This window comes from Hyaena hyaena, unplaced genomic scaffold (genome assembly GCF_003009895.1).
Source record: "Hyaena hyaena isolate Hyena2069 unplaced genomic scaffold, ASM300989v1 scaffold_30, whole genome shotgun sequence".
In the NCBI taxonomy this organism is placed as follows: domain Eukaryota; kingdom Metazoa; phylum Chordata; class Mammalia; order Carnivora; family Hyaenidae; genus Hyaena; species Hyaena hyaena.
The window spans coordinates 754,870-779,552 of record NW_024080662.1 but is presented as its reverse complement, the minus strand read 5'-3'; the positions used below and the strand labels follow the sequence as shown (position 1 = coordinate 779,552).

Genomic DNA, 24,683 nt, shown 5'->3' with positions numbered 1-24,683 from the left:
AGGGGTCCATTGTAATGCATCTACTTAGCCAAGCAAGTGACTATATCCATGTGCTTCTGGCTAAGACTTGTGCCTAGGACACTCACAGAGGAAACCATTGTGGCTACTTAGTAAAACATATTAAGGTTATTATTCCAAACTCTCTTTAATCCACTTATTGACTTATATTTGAATATTGGGACAATCCTTTCCTATATGTCACTTTTTGCTGATAGAATTACCAAGAAATAAATCTTAGTCTTTTGGAATAATAAATGCCAGTCCCATGATGATTCTGCTGCTCTGCAGGTCAATGCTTCAAACCTTGGGTGTTGCCATAAACCACACACTACAGTGCACCTTGCTGTCACCCTCTAGGTCGGGGATTCCTTTAAATCTCAGCTTTCTGTTTTGTCTGGGTGTGTGATTTTCGTGGACTAAGCATGTCCTCTCCATAATGGTAGCAGCAAGGACTAGTGGGGACTAGTAAATGGTAAAATAAGACCTCTTGTTCTTTCCCAGATCTCTTTTCTTTCATAGCTTTAGAGGACATTTCAGAACCTGATGTGCTGCAAAAGTGAAAACCCCTGATTATGCCCTGAGCCTGGGATCTGTTCCCTGCCCTTTTGCTATGGGGGAAAACCCTTTAACTACCCTTCTAGCTCCTTCAGTACTTTCCCCTTCCTGCAAATACAAGATACTTAATGTGAAATACTCTGAGCTAATAATGACATTCAGTCCCTCCTTGGAAAGTCTGAAGTTTCTCTTCATGCCTTTATTACTTTGCAGCTCCTGATAAGGCAGCTGGGTTTTTTTGTTCTGCTGGAAAATTTCATCTGTGGTCTTCTATCATCTGTATCTCTCCTGGTTCCTGTCTCTCATTTTAACATTTGATCAAATCCTACTTTCCATGCTTAGGAGCCATGGACCCAAATAAGACCAAGGCAACAAGGAACAACAGACAGGACATGGTCTTTTCTTTGCTGAGTCCTCTCCTGTGAGCATTTAGGGGCTGAAAGTGGGCGCACCTCCCTGACTAGACCTTGTACTGCCCATTCCTGGTGAGGATGCTGTTCAGATCAGTTCTTCTAAATAGATCATACTTCCTGTTCTAAGGCGGTAAAAAATAAATAAAAATAAACCAAAAAACAAAACAAAAAAATTCTTACAAGTACAAAGGGCCTTTGTAACTTAAAAAAAAAAAAAAAAAGAAAATTCCAGATGCTTCCTCTGAAAGACCTCAATAATCACCTTAAGGAAAAGAGGAAAATAGTTGAGAGCATAAACCTTGAGGACAGATCTGGGTTGGAATCACCCCACCCCCTACTTTCCAGCTGTGGAAATTACTGTGTTTACTTTATCTGGTCTTTGGTTTCCTTAACTATAAAAGCAGTTTCCCTATCTGGTTGTTGTGAAAACTAAGTGGGATAATGAAGTGCCAGCACAATACCAGCCCTATAGTTTGATAAAGAGGGGCAATTATTATTACTGAATGAGATCGGATGTAAGGCAAGAATAATTAGCCTTAATATGGTTTACTTCTTCAAAGAATAAAATATTATCTGATAAAGGAGAGACCCACCAACAACGGTCCAGTTTGGGAGGCAAAGTCATAGTACCCACAGTTCTGTGTAGCAGTTCCTAACCTCGGTGCTGGTGTGCCCCAGGACTCACGGCTGGAACACTGTTCTCCTGTCTACAGTCATTCCCTCATTCCCTTGGTTATTTCATCCAAGCCTATGGCTTCAGATACCAATACCAGCAATATGCTGATACCTCCGAGATTTGTATCTCTAACCCTGACCTTTGACCCTGAATTCCAGATGGGATGTATCCAACTGCCAATTCCACATTCCACTTGAATATGAGGCATCAAAAATTCAACCTACCACAAACTGAGCTCCTGCTCTTCCTACCAAAACTGCCTCTCCCACATTCTTCCCTCTCTGCCCTCATCCCAGTTCATGTCTCCTGTTTCCACTGTGGCCACACAGGTACAAGTACCATCCTTCTGTGCCTGTATTATTGCAACACTGTAACCAGCTGCACTACTTCTGCCCTTCCTACCTTTGGCCTATTTCCACATAGCAGCCAGAGGGATCATATAAACATGGATGCCAAGTCATATTTTTCTATTTAGAGCCTTCCAATAGCTTTCCATATCCCATTTTACAGAAATCAAACTCATTTCACAGAGTGTATATCTTGTTGTCCATCTCCAATAATAACCCCACACCTATCTCCATTTGGGCAGCAAATTTTATCAACCTTGTTTGTTCCTGGATCACCAGCACCTGATACAGTGGCCTGGCCCGCACAGGCCCTTCATACAGTCCTTGAATGAAGGAATGACTTCCAGACAAGATGGCTGGAAAGTGGGAAGGTAATTTTCAAGTCTCCTTAACCCAACAACCTCCTTTCACTACAGATAAGGATTGCTTTATTTTAGAATGCTTTATAGGTTTTTCTTGCAGTGAATTTCTTTGAACCCATGATGTTGAACTTAGGCTATAAAATCAGGTTACCTTTCCTAAGGAGCCACTGAAGAGACATCAGGTGCCGGTAACCAGAAAGCATATCAACAGTGTAGACAACCCACCTGGAAGCTTGGAGCTCGCTATTTGAATATTAGCTGGAAGGAGATTCTGGAAATGAGCTGCAAACTGAAAGCTTTCTCGCTAGATTGGGAGATTAATAGAGAACTTTCCAGTTCTGACACCTTGCACAAGTCACTCTTGACCAGATTTATTGCCTGAGATCTAGCAAGGCTCTGGGGAAGCTGGGTGAACTTTCCTTCATTAAGTAGGACTACTGAACCTTTAACAGATGGTATTTGCCTGATATTCTTAAGCTGGGGATGCTTAATTTGGAAATCCATTAGAAGAAAAGGGGACAGACTCTAATTCAAGTGCTTCTCTTGCACCTATCCTCGGGTCTTGGGCCAAAAGGGTTAAGCTCCTGGACTCAGGGGGTCAGGAGTCAGGCGCTTGTGTGGGCCACCAGCCACCTTCCCAGAAAGCTTCGACAGAAGAAGTCTCCCTTCCACTGCCTTCACAACGACGGAAAATACTGCGGCCCCCAACTAGGCCGACCAGGGCCTTGCCTGCGCCCCTCGGGCAGAGAACAAACCCCGTGGAGGCCAAGTCAACCGGAGACTGCGCGCCTCTCTCAACTCCAAAAAGAGGGCCGGAAGGTTAGCCAGGGTCTAAACCATAATCCCCAGCCGACCCCGCGGACCTGGGGAAGGACGCCCTCCCATTGGACGCCGGCGAGCGGCGTGCCCTCACGCTTCGCTCCCGTAGGCAGCCACGCCTCCCCATCCACCTCGCGCGGAGCACGGCGGGAGTGGAGTCGGTGCGACCTGCTGCTGTACTCCATCTCCCGGCGGGCCGAGCGCCGAAAGCGGCAGCGCGGCGCCTTTGTGGAGGCAGCGGCCCGGCTCGGAGGAAGTTCCGGTCTCCGCGACGCTGGGTCGGTGGCGGCGGCTGAGGATTAGGAGGAGCGGGCCGCGGAGGCCGCGCTGCCTCGGTAAGGGCCTAGGGCGATAGAGAGGGCGTGCCGGAGCCTTCAGGGAAGGAGCCGGCCTGCCAGGCTACTATGGAAGTCGGGGGTCCTCGCGGCCTGGAAGCTGCGGCTTCGGTGTCGCGGGGTGGCCGCGGCCTCGCTCGGGAGGAAGAGAGCCAAGTGGCGGTGTGGTGAGGGAGGCGCCGCCTTCGGGAGGAACGCCCCGGAACGGTCGCGGGCCCGGGGCGGGGCCCGGCGGCGGCGGCTGTAGAATTACCGGTCCAGCCTCGGGGCTGTTAGCTGTGGGGGTCCCGGGCTGGCGCGTGGTTACGGTTTGGTGCTTCTGGTCTGCGGAGCCTCAGGCGGGCCCTTTCTTCCTCCTTTTTTCCTGCTTTTGCAGGAATCTGATCCAGTTCTGAGGCATCGCTCGAGAAGGAGGCCTTCAAGCCTCGTCTTAGACCTGGCCAGACACGAGTGGGTGGGCTCAGCCGGACCACAGACCGGGCGAGGGATCTCGGAGCCCAGCACGCGGGGTGGTAGAACTCGGAGGCCGGGGAGTGGTCTGGTGGGTTCTGTGCCCGTTGGGAGAATATGGGGAGGGATGTTTCTTCGTATTTACTCTTTAGAGTTCTTTTGGTGTTGTATATCTGTTTTTCTTCTAACTTTACTATTGATGTGCTATTTGATTCAACTGTAGGAGTGCATTTTTTAATAAATAGAAAAGGCCTTGTTTTGTAAGGTACAAATACTTTTAAGGGTAACTGTATTTTACACATTCCAGGTTTGCTTGTGAAGGTCAGAGTTGCTGGATCTAAGTGAAGGAGTTCAGTAGACTCTGATGTGCCTGATCACCTGGCTCATTTTCTGAACTCTGGATTGTGCCCTAGGTTTGTTAGCTTTCAACTTCCTGTTGAGTAATGCCACCAGTGTGAATAGTTTAATAATGTCAACATCAGCAAACTTGTGAGGATTGTAGAGAGAGGTATGAAGAACTGATGATGCGTGACCGTAGGACTGGCAATGTCTATAATGGCATATTAAGTGAAACACACAGTTGGACCTGAACCTTGTCTCATTTAATTAGCACCTAACTAGGTACTTATTCTATAGGATAGGTACTAGGCCTGGACATCTGTAGCACCCTTCTTTATAGAATTCTGTTACCAGACTTGGGTTTATTTTTGTTGCCTTTAGGATCCTAGGTTCTTGAAGCCTTTCAGAGGAGACTTGTCAAGGCCTGGGTGGGGGAGGTGAGCGTGTGTTACTAAAAGAACTCTTTTATTGCTGGTACTTGAGCAAGGTTTTACTCTTCTGCCAGTGTTTAAAGGTATAAACTGCTGTTACTCATCTGATTCGGGGTTGTATTAAGACTGAAACTATCAGCGGGGAGCCTGGGTGGCTCATTCGGTTAAGTGTCAGACTTCAGCTCAGGTGGTGATCTCCCAGTTCATGGGTTTGGGCACCATGACAAGCTCTAGGCTAATAGCTTGGAGCCTGGAGCCTGCTTCTGATTATGTCTGTCTGTCTCTGTCTCTCTCTCTTTCTCTTTCTCTCTCTCTCTCTCTCTCCCCTTTCCCTCTCACTCTCTATCTCGAAAATAAATAAAAAACATTAGTAAAAAAAAGATTGAAACCATCAGAAAGTTCTGGAAAAAAATTTTTTTAAGTTTATTTTGAGTGAGAGAAAGCACGGGTGAGAGGGGGCCAGAGAGAGAGAGGGAGAGCATCCCAAGCTGTTAGCAGGGAGCTGCATGTGGGGCTTCAACTTCAGAACCATAAAATCATGACCTGAGCTGAAGTCAGATGCTTAACCAACTGAGCCTCCCAGGTGTCCCAGAAAGTTCTGAAATTTTAAAGATCATAAATCATTCCTTGATGGATTTTTTTTAGTTGTATATACCAAGAGCTTAGAATTAATTTTTCTGTTACTCTCCCACAATACCTTCTTCATCTCATTCACTTAGTTAATGGGCTTCTGTTGAATGTCTTTTATAACCCTGTCACACTGTGGGACACAGAATAGCAGAGCAAATGACTAGGGGAGCTCTAGAATCTGATAGGATTTGAATCCCTGACTCCTTCACTAACCACAGTGACATTGGATACATTACTTTACTTCAATTTGTGAATTACCTTACTTCGTATGTGAAATGAGGTTTATATAATGCCGTTAGAACAGTGCATCGTGTGCAGAAAGTGGTCACTAAATGTTAGTTTCTGTTTTTAAAACAGATTTGTTCAGATGTAATTCATAATTCATATACCATGCAGTTAACTAAGGTGTATAATTCAATGCTTTTTATATATTGCTGATTTCTTACAAAGTTGCAGTGAATACGCTTTGTTACATATGTCGGAACAAAATTTGCTATTTAAACTATTAAAAAAAGGGGCGCCTGGGTGTCTCAGTTCCTTAAGGGACTGACTCTTGATTTCAGCTCAGATCATGATCTCATGGTTTGTGGGTTCAAGCTTTGCGTTGGGCTTTGTGTTTACAGTGTGGAGCCTGCTTGGCATTCTGTCTCCCTCTCTCTCTGCCCCTCCCCTGATCTCTCTCTCAAAGATAAACATTAAAAAGAAAAAAAGAAAATCGGTATATACACAAAAACCTATTTACAAAAATCTCTCTCTCATAGCATGTATCCAAAAAAAATTTTTTTTTAATTTTTTAAAAGTTTATTTGCTTAAGGAATCTCTACACCCAACATGGGACTTGGACTCATGACCCCAAGATCAAGAGGCACACACTCTTCTTTCTGATTGAGCCAGCCAGGTTTCCCTAAACCATTTTTAAGTTTAAAACCATTGCATTAATTACATCCACTCTGTGGTGCAACCATCACCACTCTGTATTTCCAAAATTTTTCGTCACCCCAAACAGAAATTCTGCCCATTAAGTCTCATTGTCCCCTCCTCCAGCTCCTGGTGACTTTTTTTTTTTTTTAAATGTTTGTTTATTTCTAGGAGACAGAGAGAGAGACAGCGTTAGCAGGGGAGGGTCAGAGAGAGAGGGAGTCACAGACTGAAACAGGCTCCAGGCTCTGAGCTGGCAGTCAGCACAGAGCCCAACGCGGGGCTCAAACCCACGAACCGTGAGATCATGACCTAAGCGAAAGTCGGACGCTTAACGAACTAAGCCACCCAGACACCCCTCCTGGTGACTTCTAATCTATAGTCTTGTCACTGTGATTTTGCCTGTTCAAGGTACTCCATATAAGTGAAATCATACAGTATTTGTCCTTTCTTGTCTGACTTCTTTCACCTACCATAATGTTTTCATAATCCATTCATGTCATAGCATATATCCAAATTTCATTCATTTTTTACAAATTAAATTTTTAATTAAGATATAATTGACATCTTCATTCTCTTTTATGGGTGAATACATTCTGTTGGTGTGACTAGACCACATTTGTTTATCTCTTCATTTGTTGGTAGACAACTGTGTTGTTTCCACCTGTTGGCTGTTGAGAATAATGCTGTTATGAAGGTGAATATATACATTATACATTTTCTTGATATTAACCTTTTATCAGATATGTGATTTGCAAATATTTTCTCCCATCCTGTCAGGGTGCCTTTTTACTTTATTGACGCAGAAGAGTTTTTCATTTTGTTGAAGTCCAGTTTCTCTATTTTTCTTTTGTTGGCTATGCCTTTGGTGTCATAGCCAAGAGATTATTGCCAAATCCAATGCATGAAGCTTTCCCCCTATGTTTTATTGTAAGAATTTTATAGTTTTAGCATTTACATTTAGGTCTTTGATCTAGTTTGAGATAATTTTGTTGTGTGGTGTTAGGTAGAGGTCCCACTTCATTATTTTGCACTTGGTTATTCAGTTTTCTATGACCATTTGTTGAAAAGACTGTCTTTTCCCCTTGAAAAATCTTGGCACCCTTGTTGAAAGGGTGCTGACCACATATGTGAGGATTTATTTCTTGGTTCTCTATTCCATTGATCTGTGTTTGTCCTTATAACAATGCTACACTGTTTTGATAACTGTAGCTTTGTAGTAAGTTTTGAAATTGGGAAGTGTAAGTCCTCCAAGTATGTTCTTTTTACAGATTGTTTTGGCTATTTAGAGACCTTTGAAATTCCGTATGAATTTCAGGATGGGTTTTTCTTTTCTTTTTTTAAGTTTATTTATTTTTGAGAGAGAGAGAGCAGGGGAGAGGCAGAGAGAGAAGGGGACAGAGCATCTGAAGGGGGCTCTGCACTGACAGCAGAGAGACTGACACGGGGCTTGAACCCATGAACCATGAGATTGTGACCTCAGCTGAAGTCAGGCACTTAGACTGAGCTACCCAGACGCCCCTAGGTTTTTTTTTCCCTAAACATTGGCTTTTGAATTAAATGGTCTTGAGTTTGCATATTTTCCTCATTATCAGTTAATTTTTGGGGGGGCAAGTCTCAACCTGTTTGAGTATCAGCTTCATGGTCTATAAAGTGGGAATAGTAACAGAGTTTATCCCATAGAGGACTTGTGATTAAAGGCGGCGGGGGGGGGGAGAGAGAAAATGAGAATGAGAATCTTAAGCAGGTTTCAAGCCCAGCGCAACACAGGGCTGGATCTCATGACCCTGAGATCATGACCTGAGCTGAAATCAAGAGTTGGACACTTAACTGACTGAACCACCCAGGCACCCAATGTTGTTACGATTTTAAAACTGGGGCATAGTGGCAGTAATAATATTTTAATATTCAAAACGTTGTTTTAGAATTTTTAAGACTTTTTTTTTTGGAGATGTAGTTTACATATCATAAAATTCCTCCGTAGTAAGTGTTCAGTTTGATGTCGTCATCACTGCTGTTCAGTATTAGAATATTTCTAACACCTCAAAATAATCTTGAGTTCCTGTTTGTTGTTTATCCCTACTTTTCACTCCAATTGCAAGTTCTAGCATCCCCTGATCTGCTTTCTGTCTCTGTAGTTTTATGTTTTCTAGAAATTGCATGTAATTGGAGTCACACAGTTCTCAGTCTTTTATGTCTGGCTTTTTTCACCTGCAAAGTTTTTTGTGGTTCATCTATGTTTTTTCATTCCTTTTTATGGATATATCTTGTTTTGTTTGTCCATCTACCTGTTGAGGGACATTTGAACCGTTTCCAGTTTGGGGCTATTATGAACAATGGGGCTATGAATATGATTGTTTTTTAGGCATGATATCATTTACTCTTGATAGTAATCATATGAAGTAGGTACCATTATTCCTATTGTATAGTAGAGCTTGAAGTTAAATAACTTATCAAGGGTGCAGTAGTTAGAAAACTGGAGTGGTTTTTAAAATTACTTTTTATGGTTTTGATGTTTATTTATTTTTGAGAGAGAGAGACAGAGTGTAAACAGGGGAGGGACAGAGAGAGAGGGAGACATAGAATCTGAGGCAGGCTCCAGGCTCTAACCTGTCAGCACAGAGCCTGACATGGGGCTCGAACTCGTGAACCACGAGAGACCATGACCTAAGCCAAAGCTGGATGCTTAACCAACTGAGCACCACAAAACTGGAGTTGCGATTCAAACCTGGCATTCTACTCTAAAACACATACAGTAGGCAGTGAGCTTGAAACCCTTTTATTCTTGGACCACTTAAAATTTTAAGAATTTCCCCCCCTAAAATTCTGAAAAACATGTTACTACCTTGAACATGTTTAAGTTGGATTTGGAAATGATCTCAATATGACACCAAAGGCATAGTCAACAAAATCAAAAGTAGACAAATTGAACTTTATCAAAATGAAAGACCTTTCATCAAAGAACACTGTCAACAGAGTAAAAAGGCAACCCACAGAATGGGAGATAATATTTGTAAATCACATATCTGGTAAGGAATTAACATCTAGACTATATAGAAAACTAAATTCAACAACAACAAAAATACAGCCCAATTTAAAAATGGGCAAAGGACTTGAATAGATATTTCTCCAAAGAAGGATATACTGATGGCCAATAAGCCCATGGAAAGACACACTACATCATGAATGATTAGGGGAGATGCAAATCAAATTGACAGGTTATACTTCACATCCATTAGAAGGGTGATTATCAAAATAACAAAAATACCTCTAAAACAGAAAATAACAAGTGTTGGTGATGATGTGGAGAAATTAGAACTTGTATTCTGGTAGGGCTGCTATAATGATACCACAGATGGGGTGAATTAAACAACAGAAATGTATTTTCTCCTAGTCTGGATGGTGCTAAGTCTAAGCTCAAGGTGCCAGCACGGTCGGGTTTTGGTGAGGTCTTTCTCCTTGGCTTGCAGAAGGCTGTGTTCTTGCTGTGTTGTCACACAAACATTCCTCTGTACATAATTCGTAGTGTCTCCTCTTCTGGCCTCAGACCTATTGGATTAGGGTCCCGCTCTTAAGACCTGTTTTAACTTTATGTCCTTAAAGGGCCTCTCTTCCCCTGAGGCTGGAAGTTAAGCCTCTGAGTGGGGTGCGGGCGCAATTCAGGCCATGACTGAAGGTGCTCTGTTTTTGGTAATGTAGAATTGTGTAACTGGTGTGGAAAACAGTATAGGAATTCCTCATAAATTAAAAATATAATTACCATATGATCCAGCAATTCCACTTCTGGGTATATGTCCAAAATAATTGAAAGCACTGTCTCAAAGAGATATTTGTACACCCAGATTCATTATTCACAATAGCCAAAAGATGGAAGTAACCCAAGTGTCCATCAGTGGATGAATGGATAAAATATGGTATATACATACATTGCAATGTTACTCAGCCTTGAAAAGTAATGAAATACTAATAGATGTTGCAATATGGCTGAACTTGAAGGTATGCTAAGTGAAGTAAGCCGATCATGAAAGGACAAATATTGTATGGTTCCACTAATATTATGTGGCTTCCAGGGGCTGGGTTGAGAGAAGAATGAGGAGTTGCTATTTAATGAGTACAGATTTTCAGTTTGAAGATGAAAAGAGTTCTGTGGATAGATGGAGATGATGGTTACATAACAGTGTGAATGTATGTAATGCCACTGGATTGTACACTTAAATGTGGTTAAAATGGTAAATTTTATATTATGTATATTACAACAGTTTGTAAAAATAATTTTTATAAATTTATTTTGAGAGAGAGAGAAAGTATGAGTATGGGAGGAGCCGGGAGTGGGGGTGGTGGGGTGGAGAAAATCCCAAGCAGGCTCTACATTGTCAGCACGGAGCCTCATGTGGGGCTCAAACTCAGAAACTGTGAGATCATGATTTGAAGTGAAGTTGGACACTTAACCAACTGAAGCCACCCAGGTGCCCCTGTAAAAATAACTTTTATAAAGTTTTGGATCTTGTTGATTCTCCTTTTCCACCTCCCCTTTTTTACTAACCCTTCTCTCCAGTTTACCAAAAAGGCATCTCTTCATTTGAAATCTTTTTAAAAAAATTTTTTTAATGTTTTATATATTTCTGAGAGAGAGAGAGAGAGAGAGAGAGAGAGAGCGTGAGCGTGGGAGGGTCAGAGAGAGAGGGAGATACAGAATCTGAAGCAGGCTCCAGCTAGATGTCAGCACAGAGCCTGACGCGGGGCTCGAACCTACCAACTGAGAGATCATGACGCTTAACCGACTGAACCACCCAGGCGCCCCTCTCTTCACTTGAAATCTAACTATATAAAGTACACTACTCCAGGGACAGAAACCCTCCGGACATCATTCTATGTGTTTATTTCATCTCCTTTTGAAGGATGTTTGGGTTAATTCCATTTTTTTAAGCTATTATGAATAGAAGTTTTGTGAACATTTTTGTACAAGTCTTTTGTTTTCACTTATCTTAGGTAAATATTGTACTTAGAAATGAAATTGCCGCGTCAGGGTAGTGTTTGTCTGACCAATTTCTAAAGTGGTTGTACCATCTTGGATTCTTTCCAGTAATGTATAAGAGTTCTGATTGTTGAAAATTCTTGTGTATTTCCTTTTGTAAGTCTTTTTCATTTTAGCAGTTCTGGTGGGTGTGTACTAGTATCTCATTTTTTTGGTGGTTTTATTGTTTTCCTTATGACTAATAATAGTAAGCATTTGTCAATTATGTTACAAATATTTACTCCTTTTCCCTAGTTTGCCTGTTCATTTTTAAACAGTGTCTTTTGAGGAACAGGTTTTAATTTTAATCTTTTTCTTTTATAGTTAATGCTTTCTAGAACCTTTATAGAAGTCTTTGCTGATACCAAGCTCAAAGAAATTTTCTCCTGGGGCACCTGCATGGCTCATTTGGTTAAGTGTCCAACTCTTGATTTCAGCTCAGGTCATGAGATTGAGCCCTGCTTCAAGCTTTGTGCTGGGTATGGAGCCTGCTTAAGATTCTCTCTCTCTCCCTCTGCTCCTCCTGTGAGCGGGGTGCACTCGTGTGCGCACTCTCTCTCTCTCTCAAGAATTTTTTTCTCCTGTGTTTTCTTTTAGAAGCTTTATAGTCTTAGTTTCTACATTTATGTCTGATTCATTTTTAATTAGCTTTTAAGTGTAGTACAATGGTAGGCAAGGCAAGTGCCATCAAAGGAGAATCTGGAGAGGAAGCCTGAGAAACAGATGTCATCTAGGGATGGCAGCAGACATGTAAATTCCCATTCCAAATCTGAGACTCTTTAGAGGCCCCATAATTGTAATTAATACATTTAAATCTTTTAATGGAAAATTTATGAGGGACAAGGGTGCTGCCAGTAGTTACTAATTCCATCTCCCATAGTGCATTTTAAAGTTGCTACTATTTAACAACTCTAGTTGGATTTTATTTGGTAGGTGCTCAGACCAACCTTTGGCTATTGATGCCCCCTTAATGTTCTGAGCTGAATGTCCTCTGGGGCCCAGAGCATTTACTTTGGAAAAAATTAGAGTGTTTGATGCAGGATCAAGCTGCTGCATATAGCAAACTAATAGAGTAGGACCCTGGTTCTGCTTTGTTGGCTTTTGGAACTGAAGTCATGACTTAAAAGGGTGGTTCTGGGTATTGGAATTAGGCCATTAGAGGTGAAATTCGTGGACTTTTGCAAGATAGACCAGAGTGGAAGCATTTGCCAAGAATATTTTTATTAAGAAAGAAAGGCGGAAGAAGCTTGAAGACAATCAGCTACCATCATAGTTCCAACCATAAAGAATGCTGACCTACAGTGGAGAAGCTTTTCTGCCAAACAGCTTCCAGGAAACCTGTCTTTAGGTTCTAAGGGAGTGTGTTTGCAAAACTGAAACTTAAAGGATTTGATGGAAGGCTGTCACTAAGAGTATAGCCTAAAGCTTAGGAATGCTCACCAGCTCCAGAACAGGTGACCCTGTTCAACTGCTGTTCATGTGGAACCATTTTTCACTTCAGTCTTCCAAAACTCTCATTTGACTATTTACTACTTACATCCGGATGTGTACTTGCATTGGTTTCATATGCTAGTCTTGAGAATTCACCAAAGGGCCCTTCTTTTACTGATTGGTAGGTAGCATGTGTTGGAGGTGGGATCCAGGCAGTTGAGGTGGTAGACCCTTCTGAATCCCACTTGATGTTTTATGGCCAGCCACAGTTTGTATGGAATTGATGTTTTAGTACCATTTATTTTCAGGGTTAAATGACATGTTAGTTAACTTGTTATATACTCCTTAGGAGATTCTGACTTTCTTGGCTACTGTCTTTATGTGTATATCAACTAGTGTTTTTGCTGGGATCTGATGAGCTTCAGTGTTTAAAGCTTTGGGGTTCATTCTCCAGTGCCAGTCCTGCTTACCAGAAGTGGCCCTGCCTTCATGCCCCCAGCTCAACAGTTTTTGCCTGTTGAAGAATGTTTTCATTTCTTTTTTCTTTTTTTTCTTTATTTTTTCATGTTTGTTTATTTTTGAGAGACAGAATGTGAGTGGAGTAGAGGCAAAGAGAGAGAGGGAGAGAGACAGAATCTGAAACAGGCTCCAGGCTCTGAGCTGTCAGCACAGAGCCCAACGTGGAGGTCGAACTCAAACCATGAGACATGACCTGAGCCAAAGTCGGACACTTAACTGACTGAGCCACCCATGCGCCACCCGTTTTTGTCTATTTAAAGTTTCAGAACAGTTTGAGATCCTTACAGCCCAAGACCCATAATCATTTGCTCTGCTGAATTAAGCTGCATGTCTGTCTGTAAGAACTCCATCCTTCCTGAGTAAAACTTTGGAGGGAACTAAACTACTACTAGATGGTTTGACAAATCTTTTGCCCCATTCCCACCAGCAGTGTCTGAGTATTCTAATTTTTCCACATCCTCACCAACTTACCTGTTTTCATAGCCACTCTAGTGGATATGAAGTGGTATCTTATTGTGGTTTTGATGTGCGTTTCCTTTATGGGTAACGTTGAACATTTTTCCTAAGCTTGTTGGCCATTTCTGTGTCATCTTTAGGGGAATGTCTGCTCACGCGCTTTTCCCATTTTGTACATGGGATTGTCTTTTTGTTATGGAGTTGTAAAACTTATTTATATAGGGACTCCTGGGTGGACCCAACTCTTGATTTTGGCTCAGGTCATGATCTCACCATTGAGATCGAGCCCTGCGTGAGGCTCTGTGCTGACAGTGTGGAGCCTACTTGGGATTCTCTCTGTCCCCCTCTCTGCCCCTTCTCCGCTGATGAGCACACTCTTCTCTCTCTCTCTCAAAATAAATAAACATTTATTTTAAAAGTTATTTATATATGCTCGATACAAATCCCTTATCAAGTATATGATTTGCACACATTTTTCCATTTTGTGAGCTGCCTTTTCACTTTCTTGATGGTGTCTTTTAGAGCACAAAGGTGTTAAATTTTGATGATATCCAATTAATTTTTCCTTTTGTTGCTTTTAGTATCTGTCTTATCTATGAAACCATTGCCTAGTCCAAGGTCATAAAGATTTATGCCATTTTTATGGCATTTAAAAAAAAGAATTTTGTAGTTTTACCTCTTACATTTAGATCTTTGATCCCTTTTAAGTTAATTTTTAAAATATGTTTATTTATTTATAACTAATTCCTCCTTTGCCTTTCATAAACTTTGGATTTAAAGTCTATTTTGTCTGAGGGGTGCCTGGGTGACTCAGTCGCTTAAGCATCCGACTCTGGATTTCGGCTCAGGTCATGATCTCACAGTTCATGAGTTCGAGTCCCACATTGGGCTCTGCACTGAGTTTGAGGAGCCTGCTTGGGATTCTCCCTCTCTGCCTCTCTCTTTGCCCCTCCACCACACATATGTGCCATCTCTCTCTCCCTATCTCAGAAATAAACATTTCAACCTATTTGTGTGTTTGGATTTAAAGTGAGTCTCTTTAAATATATACAGCTGATACAGTTATATGGCGTATACAGCATATGCAGTTGATACTTGAACAGCATGGTGGGTTGGGGTGCCAACTTCATGCACTGTTGAAAATCCATATGTATAACTTTAAAATCCCCCAAACTTAACTACTAATAGCCTACTGTTAACCAGAAGCCTTACTGACAACATAAAAAGTCAGCACACATTTTGTATGTTATATGTATTATATACTACTGTTTTCTTGAGAGAGTGAGTGTGAGCTGGGGACAGGCAGAGAGAAAGGGAGACAGCAAATCTAAAGCAGGCTCCATGCAGTCAGTGCAGAGCCTACTGTGGGGTGATCATGACCTGAGCTGAAACAGGCTGCTTAACCAACTGAACTACCCAGGCGCCGCAGTATTAGATACTGTATTCTTAATGAAAAAGTAAGCTAGAGAAAAAGTATTATTAAAATCTTAAGGAAGAGAAAATACATTTACAGTGCTGTTTTTTTAATCAATACCATCTATTGTTTACAAAAATGAATTGTATCGATATCAATATTGTCATATTTTATCAATTATCATATCTTATATGTTAAAAACACTGTAGATGTATATGTATATTACTAATACTAGATATCAAAAGTGAGAAGTTAACTAGGTCCCTGGCTGGCTCACTCAGTTAAGTGTCCCAATTTCGACTCAGGTCATGATCTCATGGTTTGTGAGTTTGAGCCCCACATCGGGCTCTGTGCTAACAGCTCAGAGCCTGGAGCCTGCTTTGAATTCTGTGTCTCCCTCTCTCTGCCCCTCCCCAATTCATGCTCTCTCTGTCCCTCAAAAATTAAATATTAAAAAAATATATGAGGATTCATATTTATTTACAGGTATTAACGATTCATGCAGTGATACCAAGGAAACAACAATATGATTGCTTTATGGTAGCCTAACCTGTACACTAGTGAATGAATCATTATAAAACTTTTGTGGCATACAGTGTTGCAGTCATATTTATAATATAGTATTGGAAACAGATTTTTAAAATGCTTACCTGTGATGATAGGCTGATAGGCAGTTTCTCCAGTAATGGGAGAGAGAGGCATACTGTATGGTAATGTAATTCTTTGAAAAAATATTTACAAAACAGTAAGAAAACTAGCACCTTATTAATTTTCTATTAAGTATCACCCACATTATGACTATGTAAGGATAGACTGTCCACTTCCATACAAGTCTTGCACTTGATGTTCTACACAATAAATGCTTGGGTGACAACACAGAACATCTCATGTGGTGCTTGCCATACAGTTATTACATTTTCATCCAAAGACACACACATACAACAGATAGGTTTATTTATTTTTTTAAGTTTGTTTTATTTAGAGAAACTGTAAGTTGTGGAGGAGCAGAGAGGGTTAGAGAGAGAATCCCAGACAGGCTCCACAGTCAGTGCAGAGCCTGATGCAGGGCTCAAATTCAGGAACCACAAGATCATGACCTGACCCGAAGTCAGACCGTTAACTGACTGAGCCATCCAGGTGCCCCTTTCATGGCTTTTTCTACAACAATGGCATCTTTGATGGTGTAATCCTTCCAGACTTTCATGATGTTCTGTCAGGGTTCTCTTTCATAGCACTGACAGTCCTTTCCATAGAGTACCATGTTTAATAAACTTTAAAGGTCCTTATGATCCCTTGATCTAAAAGCTGAATTAGAGATGTGTTTGGGGGGGTAGACTACTTTGGCACCTTTGGTGTTGAACTCATGGGGTTCTGGGTGGTCAAGGGCATTGTCCAATATGAAAAGAACTTTATTTTTTTTTTTTTAAAGTTTTATTTATTTCTGAGAGAGACAGCGTGAGCAGGGGAAGGTCAGAGAGAGAGGAGACACAGAATCTGAAGCAGGCTCCAGGCTCTGAGCTAGCTGTCAGCACAGAGCCCGATGCGGGGCTCGAACCCACGAACTGTGAGGTCATGACCTGAGCCGAAGTCGGACACTTAACCGACTGAGCCACCCAGGTGCCCCTGAAAAGAACTTGAAAAGTCAATTTTTACCAGCCAGATACTTCCAGACTTCAGGGACATGGCATCAGTGAAAGTCCAGGAAAAGCATTCTTATTCAGACTTTCCTTTTTACAACCAAAAGACTGGCTCAGGGGTAAACAGCTTTACAAATCATGAGCCTGGCTCAAAATGTAGAGTTAGCCTATATTTTCCTGCCTTATATCTTGGTGCTCTCTTCTTTTCCATACTAATAGATGTCCTTTGTGGTATTTTTTCCCCCCTACAGTAGGGCCCATTCATCTTTGTTATAACTCAGATATTCTTTTTCCCTCAGTGATTAGTGGCTTTGAGAACTCACCTGCTGTTTCCTGGTTGGAGAAGCTGCTGCTTCTGTTGTCTTGACTTTTTTTTTTAATTAAAAAAATTTTTTTTAATGTTTATTTTTGAGAGATTATTTTTAAATAATGTGGAAAATAAAAAGTGGAGTTACAAAGCAAAGTTATATTAATACTAGCTTTTGTAATTGCCCCTGTATTTGTCTTTACCAGAGATCTTCATTTCTTTTTTTTTTTTTTTATTTCTAGGAGAGAGAGAGACAGCGTGAACAGGGGAGGGTCAGAGAGAGAGGGAGTCACAGACTGAAGCAGGCTCCAGGCTCTGAGCTGGCAGTCAGCACAGAGCCCGACGCGGGGCTCGAACCCACGAACCGCGAGATCATGACCTAAGTGAAAGTCGGACGCTTAACCGACTAAGCCACCCAGGCGCCCCCTTCATTTCTTTTTATGGCTTTGATTACTATTTAGCTTCTTTTTCATTTCAACTGGAAGAACTCCTTTTAACATGTCTTGCAGGGTTCATCTAGTGATAGTGAACTGCCTCGGCTTTTGTTTATCTGGAGATTCCTCATTTCTTAGAGGACAGTTTTCTCAGATACAGAATTCTTGATTGATGGGGTAGCTGGGTGGTTCAGTTGGTTGAACGTCCAACTCTTAATTTCAGCTCGGGTCATGATTCCAGGGTCGTGAGGTAGAGCCTTCTTACGATTCTCTTGCCCACTCTCACTCGCTGTCCCTCTTCCCCACTTATGCGCATGCACTGTCTCTCTAAAAATGAAAAAAACGTGTGATTGACAGTTGGGTTCTTTTCCTTAGTATTTTATTTATTGTTGCTAAATATTCTTTTTTTTCCCCCCAAGTTTTTATTTAAATTCTAGTTAGTTAACAGTGTAATACTGGTTTCAGGGGTAGAATTTACTGATTCATCACTTCTTCCCTTAGTATTTTAATAAATCGTCCACTGCCTTCTGGTCTCTAAGGTTTCTAATAAGAAATTGGCTGATAATCTTATTGAGGCTCTTTTGTCACTTTTCTCTTGTTGCTTTGAAAATTCTTTGTCTTTTGACTGAGCATAATGTGTCATGTGAGTTTATCCTACTTGTACTTCTCTTAGCTTACTGGATTTATATATTCATATCTTTCATAAAATTTGGGGTTTTTTGTGTTTTTTTTTTTTTTTTTGGCCATTCTTCAAATAATCTTTCTATCCTTTCTCTCTCTCTTCTCCTTATGAGACTCCCATAATCAATGTCTGTTTGATGGTATCTCCAGGCCCCTTGGGTTTTGTTCACCTTTGTTTATTGTTTTTTCTTTCTGTTCTTCAGACATAATTTCAATCAGCTGATCTTTAAATTGGCTAATTCTTCTGCCTGCTCAAATCTCTTGAACCCTTCTAGTGAACTTTTCACTTATTGTACTTTTCAGCTCCAGGTTTTTGTTTTTTTTTTAATTCCACTGTATAAATTTCTGTCTCTTCATAAACTATTCTGCCAAGACTGTTCTTTGTCCTCTGTGATCACTGATGTCTCTGTTCCTTTTGCTCATGTTCATCTAATATTTAGACCAAGATTTCTGTGAATGCCAGCTCAAACAAATGAAAAACAAAAAACACACCAACAAAATAAAAAAAAGAGAAAAGCAGAAAAATGAACAACCAGCTCTGTCTGTTTTTGCAGATTGGTTCTGTGCTGAGGCACTCCTTCAGCATTTCATGGGTTTGCTCTGGGCATTGGGATCAGCCTGAGGTGAAAGCTTAAAGGTCTTTTCAGGTCTTGTCTCATCATATGTCTTGCCTGGGTAGGTGTGTAGTTTTCTAAGTTTTCCCACATACTTGTTGCTTTGAAATGTCCTAATTTACCAGTATTTTCACCCCAACTTCTTCATTATCTTTGAGTAGGCTTTTCAGCTTTTATTAGCAGTGCTTGCTCCACCCCCACCTGCCACTGAAGTTCTGAGTTAGGTGCAACAAACACCAGCACCTTGCAACAGTCCTTCAGATGATCTCCCAGATAGATTAGAACAGATGTACACAGGAATTTGGACTGTCACTTTTTCTTCTTTTTTTTAACGTCTATTTATTTGGGAGGGAGAGAGAGCGCACGCCCAAGGAGGGAGCATGCACCGGGGACAGGCAGAGAGACAGAGGAAGAGAGAATCACAAGCAGGCTCTGAGTTTTCTGCACAAACTCCGACACGGAGCTCAAACCTATGAATGCTGAGATCATGCCTTGAACTGAAATCAGGAGTCAGACCCTCAACACACTGAGCCACTCAGGCATCCCTGGGCTGCCACTTTCTCAAGACCAAAACCATTGCCATGCAAGGATGTGTTGGGATAGGAATGAATAAAAACACTACAAAAGCCTCCTATTATTTTGAAGATTTTTTTCTTGATCGAGCCTTCACTTTGTTGTATACCTTTGGCTGTTTTCTAAGCTCCAACAGAGCTGGTTCAGACACTTGCTGTTGTTATTTGATATTTCTGTGGAGGGATGAGGCTTTGGAACTTCCTCATCTGCCATTTTGTTGAAATATGGATTGTCTTCTCTCTCTCTTGATAGTGTACTTTGCACAAAAGTTTGGATTTTGATGCAGTCTACTTTAATTTTTTCCTTGTGCTTTTGGTGTCATATTAAGAAACCATTGCTAAATCCAAGGTAATGAAAGTTTCTATCTTATTTATTTATTTGAAGTTTATTTATTTGATAGAGAGAGAGCGCCACACACACGTGTGTGGGGCAGAGAGAGAGAGAGAGAGAGAGAATTTCTAGCAGGCTCTGTGCTGTTGGCACAGAGTCCAACATGGGGCTCGAACTCAGAAACTGTGAGGTCATGACCTGAGCCAAGATCAAGAGTTGGAGGCTTAACTGAATCAGCCACCTAGGAGTTCCTTCATCTTTTTTAGTAGCTGCCTCAAAAATCCTGGAGATGGCTTGACTTGGGTTACATACCCATTTTAATTTTATTTTGTATTTATTTTTTTAACAGTAGAAAATTAAATTTAGTGTCATAGATATGAGGAATCCATACAGCCATGAAATTCTCAAAGTAGTATCGCAAAATGAGGACATACTGAATAAGGAGAGGGGTAGGAGTCTTAGGTAGGAAGACCATTAGCAGGAAGGTGAGAAGAGATGTTTGGGAAACAAAGTTTGCCCTATTATGCAGATAAGATTTTTAGTAAAAAGGAATCTCGGGGCACCTGGGTGGCTCAGCCGGTTAAGCGTCTGGCTTCGGCTCAGGTCATGATCTCACGGTTCATGGATTCAAGCCCCACGTCGGGCTCTGGGCTGACAGCTCAGAGCCCGGAGCCTGTCTTCGGATTCTGTGTCTCCCTCTCTCTCTGCCCCTCCCCTGCTCATGCTCTGTCTCTTAGGAGCTCTCTTCCTGATGTAATCAGGCAGTTAAGGAGGTAAAAACCTTTTCCTGATAGGTTTTGATTTCTTTTAATTCAAAATAATGTTTATACCATAGTGGTATATCTTAGTATGTGTTCTCCCCCCCCCGCCCTTTTTTTTTTTTCTAAGAGAGAGCAAGCTTGGGAGCAGGATCAGGGCAGGAGCACAGGGAGAGGGAGCAAGTTCCATGCCCTGTGTGGAGCCCTCATGCGGGGCTGATCTCACAAGTGTGAGATAATGACCTCAAATGAGCTAAAAATCAAGAATCAGATGCTTAACAACTGAGTCACCCAGACCCCATTGCCTGGCCATTTTTTGAGCAATCACTGTGATGAGGGTGGTAGACTATTCTGATTGGCCAGGCTGGATTGTGTGGGATCAACTACAGACTGAAAATGGTGTTAATATTAAGATGCTGTTTCCAAAAAGGAAGATGAATGAATGCTGGAAAAATTATTGAGTATTTAGTAAGTATAATGCATTCTTAGTACATTGAGGAATTTATGATGCCCCATAATATACATTTTTAATTAAAAGTGTATTTCTTGAGGTACTTGTGGCTTAGTCTGGTTGAGCTCTTAATTTTGGTTTAGGTCATGATTTCAGGGTCAGGAGATCGAGCCCTGTATCTGCTATGCACTGGATGTGGAGCCTGCTTGAGATTCCCTCCCTCCCCCCCTTTTCCGCCACCCTCCTCTGCTCCTCTCCCTTACCCTTGTGCATTTTCTCTCTCCTTGCTCTAAAAAAATTTTTAATGTATTTCTCTTGTTATAAATTAATAAGTAAATGTTTAAAAGTGACTTGCAGGGGCGCCTAGGTGTCTCAGTCGGTTAAGCGGCTGACTTCGGCTCAGGTCACGATCTCACAGTTCGTGGGTTCGAGCCCCGTGGCAGGCCTTGTGCTGACAGCTAAGAGCCTGGAGCCTGTTTAGGATTCTGTGTCTCCCTCTGCCCCTCCCCTACTCATGCTCTGTCTCCTCTGTCTCAAAAATAAGTAAACACTGTATAAAAAAAATTTTTATAAAGTGACTTCCAAAAATGTCTCTGCTGTTGTTCCTGATAAGCCAAGGTAGTGGAAATTAGTTTAGCCTTTACTTCATATTCTAATGTGTTTGTCTTTGTGGTTTGTTATATACAGGTACTACTATAACCACAGTTTGGTAGCAAAAGGATCTACTTACTGGGCCCTCTTGACATAGAGATGTGGGGGGATTCTCGATCTGCTAATAGAACAGGACCTTTTCGGTAAGTCTTGAAATTTGAATATTGAAATTTTTAATGATAACATTTTTCGGTCGGCATAAAGGGGGATATTTTCTTTGTATAAAAACAGCTCTGGGGGAAAAAAAACCCAGCTCTGGTTTGTTTGTATATTTACCTAGAGAGAATACACACACACTAGCGAGCGAGAGGAAGAGAGAGAGAATCTCAGTCAGGCTTCATGCTCAGCGCAGAGCCTGACTCAGGGCTTGGTCTAACAACCATGAGATCATGACCTGAGCTGAAACCAAGAGTAGGACGTTTAACTGACTAAGCCATCCAGGAGCCTCTAGAAAATTTTTAAATAGTTTCTGTTATTTTTAAAAAACCAGAACTGGGGTGCCTGAATGCCTCAGTCAGTTAAGCGACTGACTCTTGGTTTCAGCTCAGGTCATGATTGCAGGGTTGTGAGTTCAAACCCCTTGCTGACAGAACGGAGCCTACCTAGGATTTTTCTCTCTGCTCCCCCCCGCCCCCCGCCCCGGCAATAAATAAATAAACATAAAAATTTTTTTCTGTTCCTTTCCAAAGTGATTGTGAGGTTGAATACCAAGCATGCCAATACAAGTGTTTTTTATTTTAGCACCTTTTTAAAAAAAATGTTGATTTTTGAGAGAGAGAGAGAGAGAGAAAGAGTAAGCACAAGCAGGGGAGGGGCAGAGAGAGGAGACACAATGCGAAGCAGGCTCAAGGCTCTGAGCTGTCAGCACAGAGCCCAACAGGGAGCTTGAACCGTGAATCATGAGATTATGACTTGAGTTGACTGACTGAGCCACCCATGTGCTAACAAATTAGCATTTTTTTTTAAACATTAAAAAAGAATCCCCTCATTATTTTTGTAAGATTCTTTTAACAAAATAATACATACATGGCTAATAAGGAAAGTTAGCAAAAACGTACATAAACATATATGTACATAAGCGTTTTATTAAGTTCACTAATTTATATCTAGAATCCAGAACTGTGTTTTGCCCATGCTACATTGTGTTTCACTTACCAAAAATAGTTCTCAGAAAAAAAAATTACTTGATGCAAGTTTCTGAGGTATATTTCAATTTTAGGGATTACTGGGTACAAAAAGTAGTTGAGAAAGTGGTACGATTCAGTTATTAGTAGATTAGTAGATTATATTTTAGATTTGCAGGGAGTTAATTTTTTTATAGCCAATATAATAAACTCTCATGATTGTATTTATAAAAATTTTTTTTGTTTGTTTTATTTATTTTTGAGACAGAGAGAGACAGAGCATGAGTGGGGGAGGGGCAGAGAGAGAGGGAGACACAGAATCTGAAACAGGCTCCAGGCTCTGAGCTGTCAGCACAGAACCTGATGCAGTGCTCAAACCCACAGACCATGTGATCATGACCTGAGCTGAAGTCAGATGCTTAACTGACTGAGCTACCCAGGCGCCCCTCATGATTGTATTTATAAAACCTTTGTATTGTGCTGACAGTAAAGTGCCAAAGGAATGTGATTTTTATTGTTTTACTTGGTGTATGGCAAAGAAATCCAACCTTTAAGGTTATATGTTAAAAAGTATTGATGTGCCCTTGAAACTTCTGTTACTAGTAAATTTTCGTTTGGATTGGCAATCTGCAAGATTGCCAGTTCAAAAAGCGTTCTCACTATTCTTAAGCTTGGGGTTCCAATGAAAACTTTAGGTTGAGAACTGGGTTTTTAAAATCCATATAATATTTAGTAAAGCTAGTGTTTCATAAATACTAAATGATTGGGTCTTTCTGCTCAGCAGTCTTTATGAACTGACGCACTGCCCGCTGCGCTAAGAAGGCACCTTGCTCAGCGGTCTAAATTAAAGCAATGGTGGTGATGCTGGATATGTTTTTCTTTTTAAAATTTAAGGTGTGTGTCAGTGGTAGTAAATTATAGCCTGCAGCTCACTTTTGTTTTATTGGAACACAGCCTAATCATTTGTTTATAAATTGTCTATGATTGCTTCCATGTTACAATGGCAAAGTTAAATAGTTATGATGAAAACTACAAAGCCTAATATAATACTGTCTGGCTCTTTGTGGAAACTTCGCCAGTCCCTAATCTAGATCAGTTTATACTTTAACATTTTTAAATATTTAGATTGTAATCTATCTTTTTTTACCTATGTTTATGGATGACTATTTTGTAAATAAGGCTGTTTCGTATAGAAATATACCTAATTTAATTTAAATTGTTTGGGTAAGCCTTAAGAAATGTTGGGTAACCTTAGCTCTATTGCATAACTGGAAAAAAAAACTTTCAGAACATTTTTTCTTTGACCAATTTATTATCTAAAATTCTATTCCCCCACCTTCATTTTATTTTATTTTATTTATTTATTTTTTTAAATGTTTTATTTATTTCTAGGCGAGAGAGAGAGAGAGAGAGACAGTGTGAACAGGGGAGGGTCAGAGAGAGAGGGAGTCACAGACTGAAAGAGGCTCCAGGCTCTGAGCTGGCAGTCAGCACAGAGCCCAACGCGGGGCTCGAACCCACGAACCGCGAGATCATGACCTAAGCGAAAGTCGGACGCTTAACCGACTAAGCCACCCGGGCGTCCCTCCCCCACCTTCATTTTAAATAAGTTATTACATGGTATTTTTAAGATCTTTGACTAAAAGGGAGACATAAGTTATATAGCATAAGTTTTTGGGAAACTAGTTTGGATTTTTAAAAAGATATCTTGCAGGAAAATGATTATGTATTTCATTTTAACTTCTTAGATTTTATTTTATTTGGTTGAAATTGATTTTCATAGTCACTGCTAATTTATGTTAATAGAAATGTGTCTTGAATAGTCTGCATAAAATACAGTTCTAAGAACCCTAGAGTATAGTAGGTTATTCTAGATCAATTTGATCTTCCCAACTTAAGAGAGTAAGATAATCTTTAGGGCAGTATTTAAAGATAGTGTTAGATGCATTTGTTCAGAAAACATGTAGATTTAGATGCCTCAGCACCCATGAGTGTTTACTGAGGCTTAAATCTT

The 24,683-nt window shown here is 40.9% G+C and overlaps 1 protein-coding gene across 2 annotated transcripts in view; it reads left to right on the top strand.

Annotated features, from left to right (window-relative positions):
• Positions 1-3,361: 3,361 nt before the first annotated feature.
• RBM6 (RNA binding motif protein 6) overlaps positions 3,362-24,683 on the top strand; it is a 92,609-nt gene continuing 71,287 nt past the window's right edge. Inside the window, exons 1-2 of one of the 2 annotated variants that reach the window (XM_039228061.1) lie at positions 3,362-3,507; positions 21,582-21,688. In XM_039228061.1, coding sequence (XP_039083992.1) covers positions 21,645-21,688 — 44 coding nt within the window. In that variant the 5' untranslated portion in view covers positions 3,362-3,507; positions 21,582-21,644. Of the gene's footprint in view, positions 3,508-21,581; positions 21,689-24,683 lie in introns of those variants that run through there. The other variant, XM_039228066.1, reaches the window with a different exon arrangement.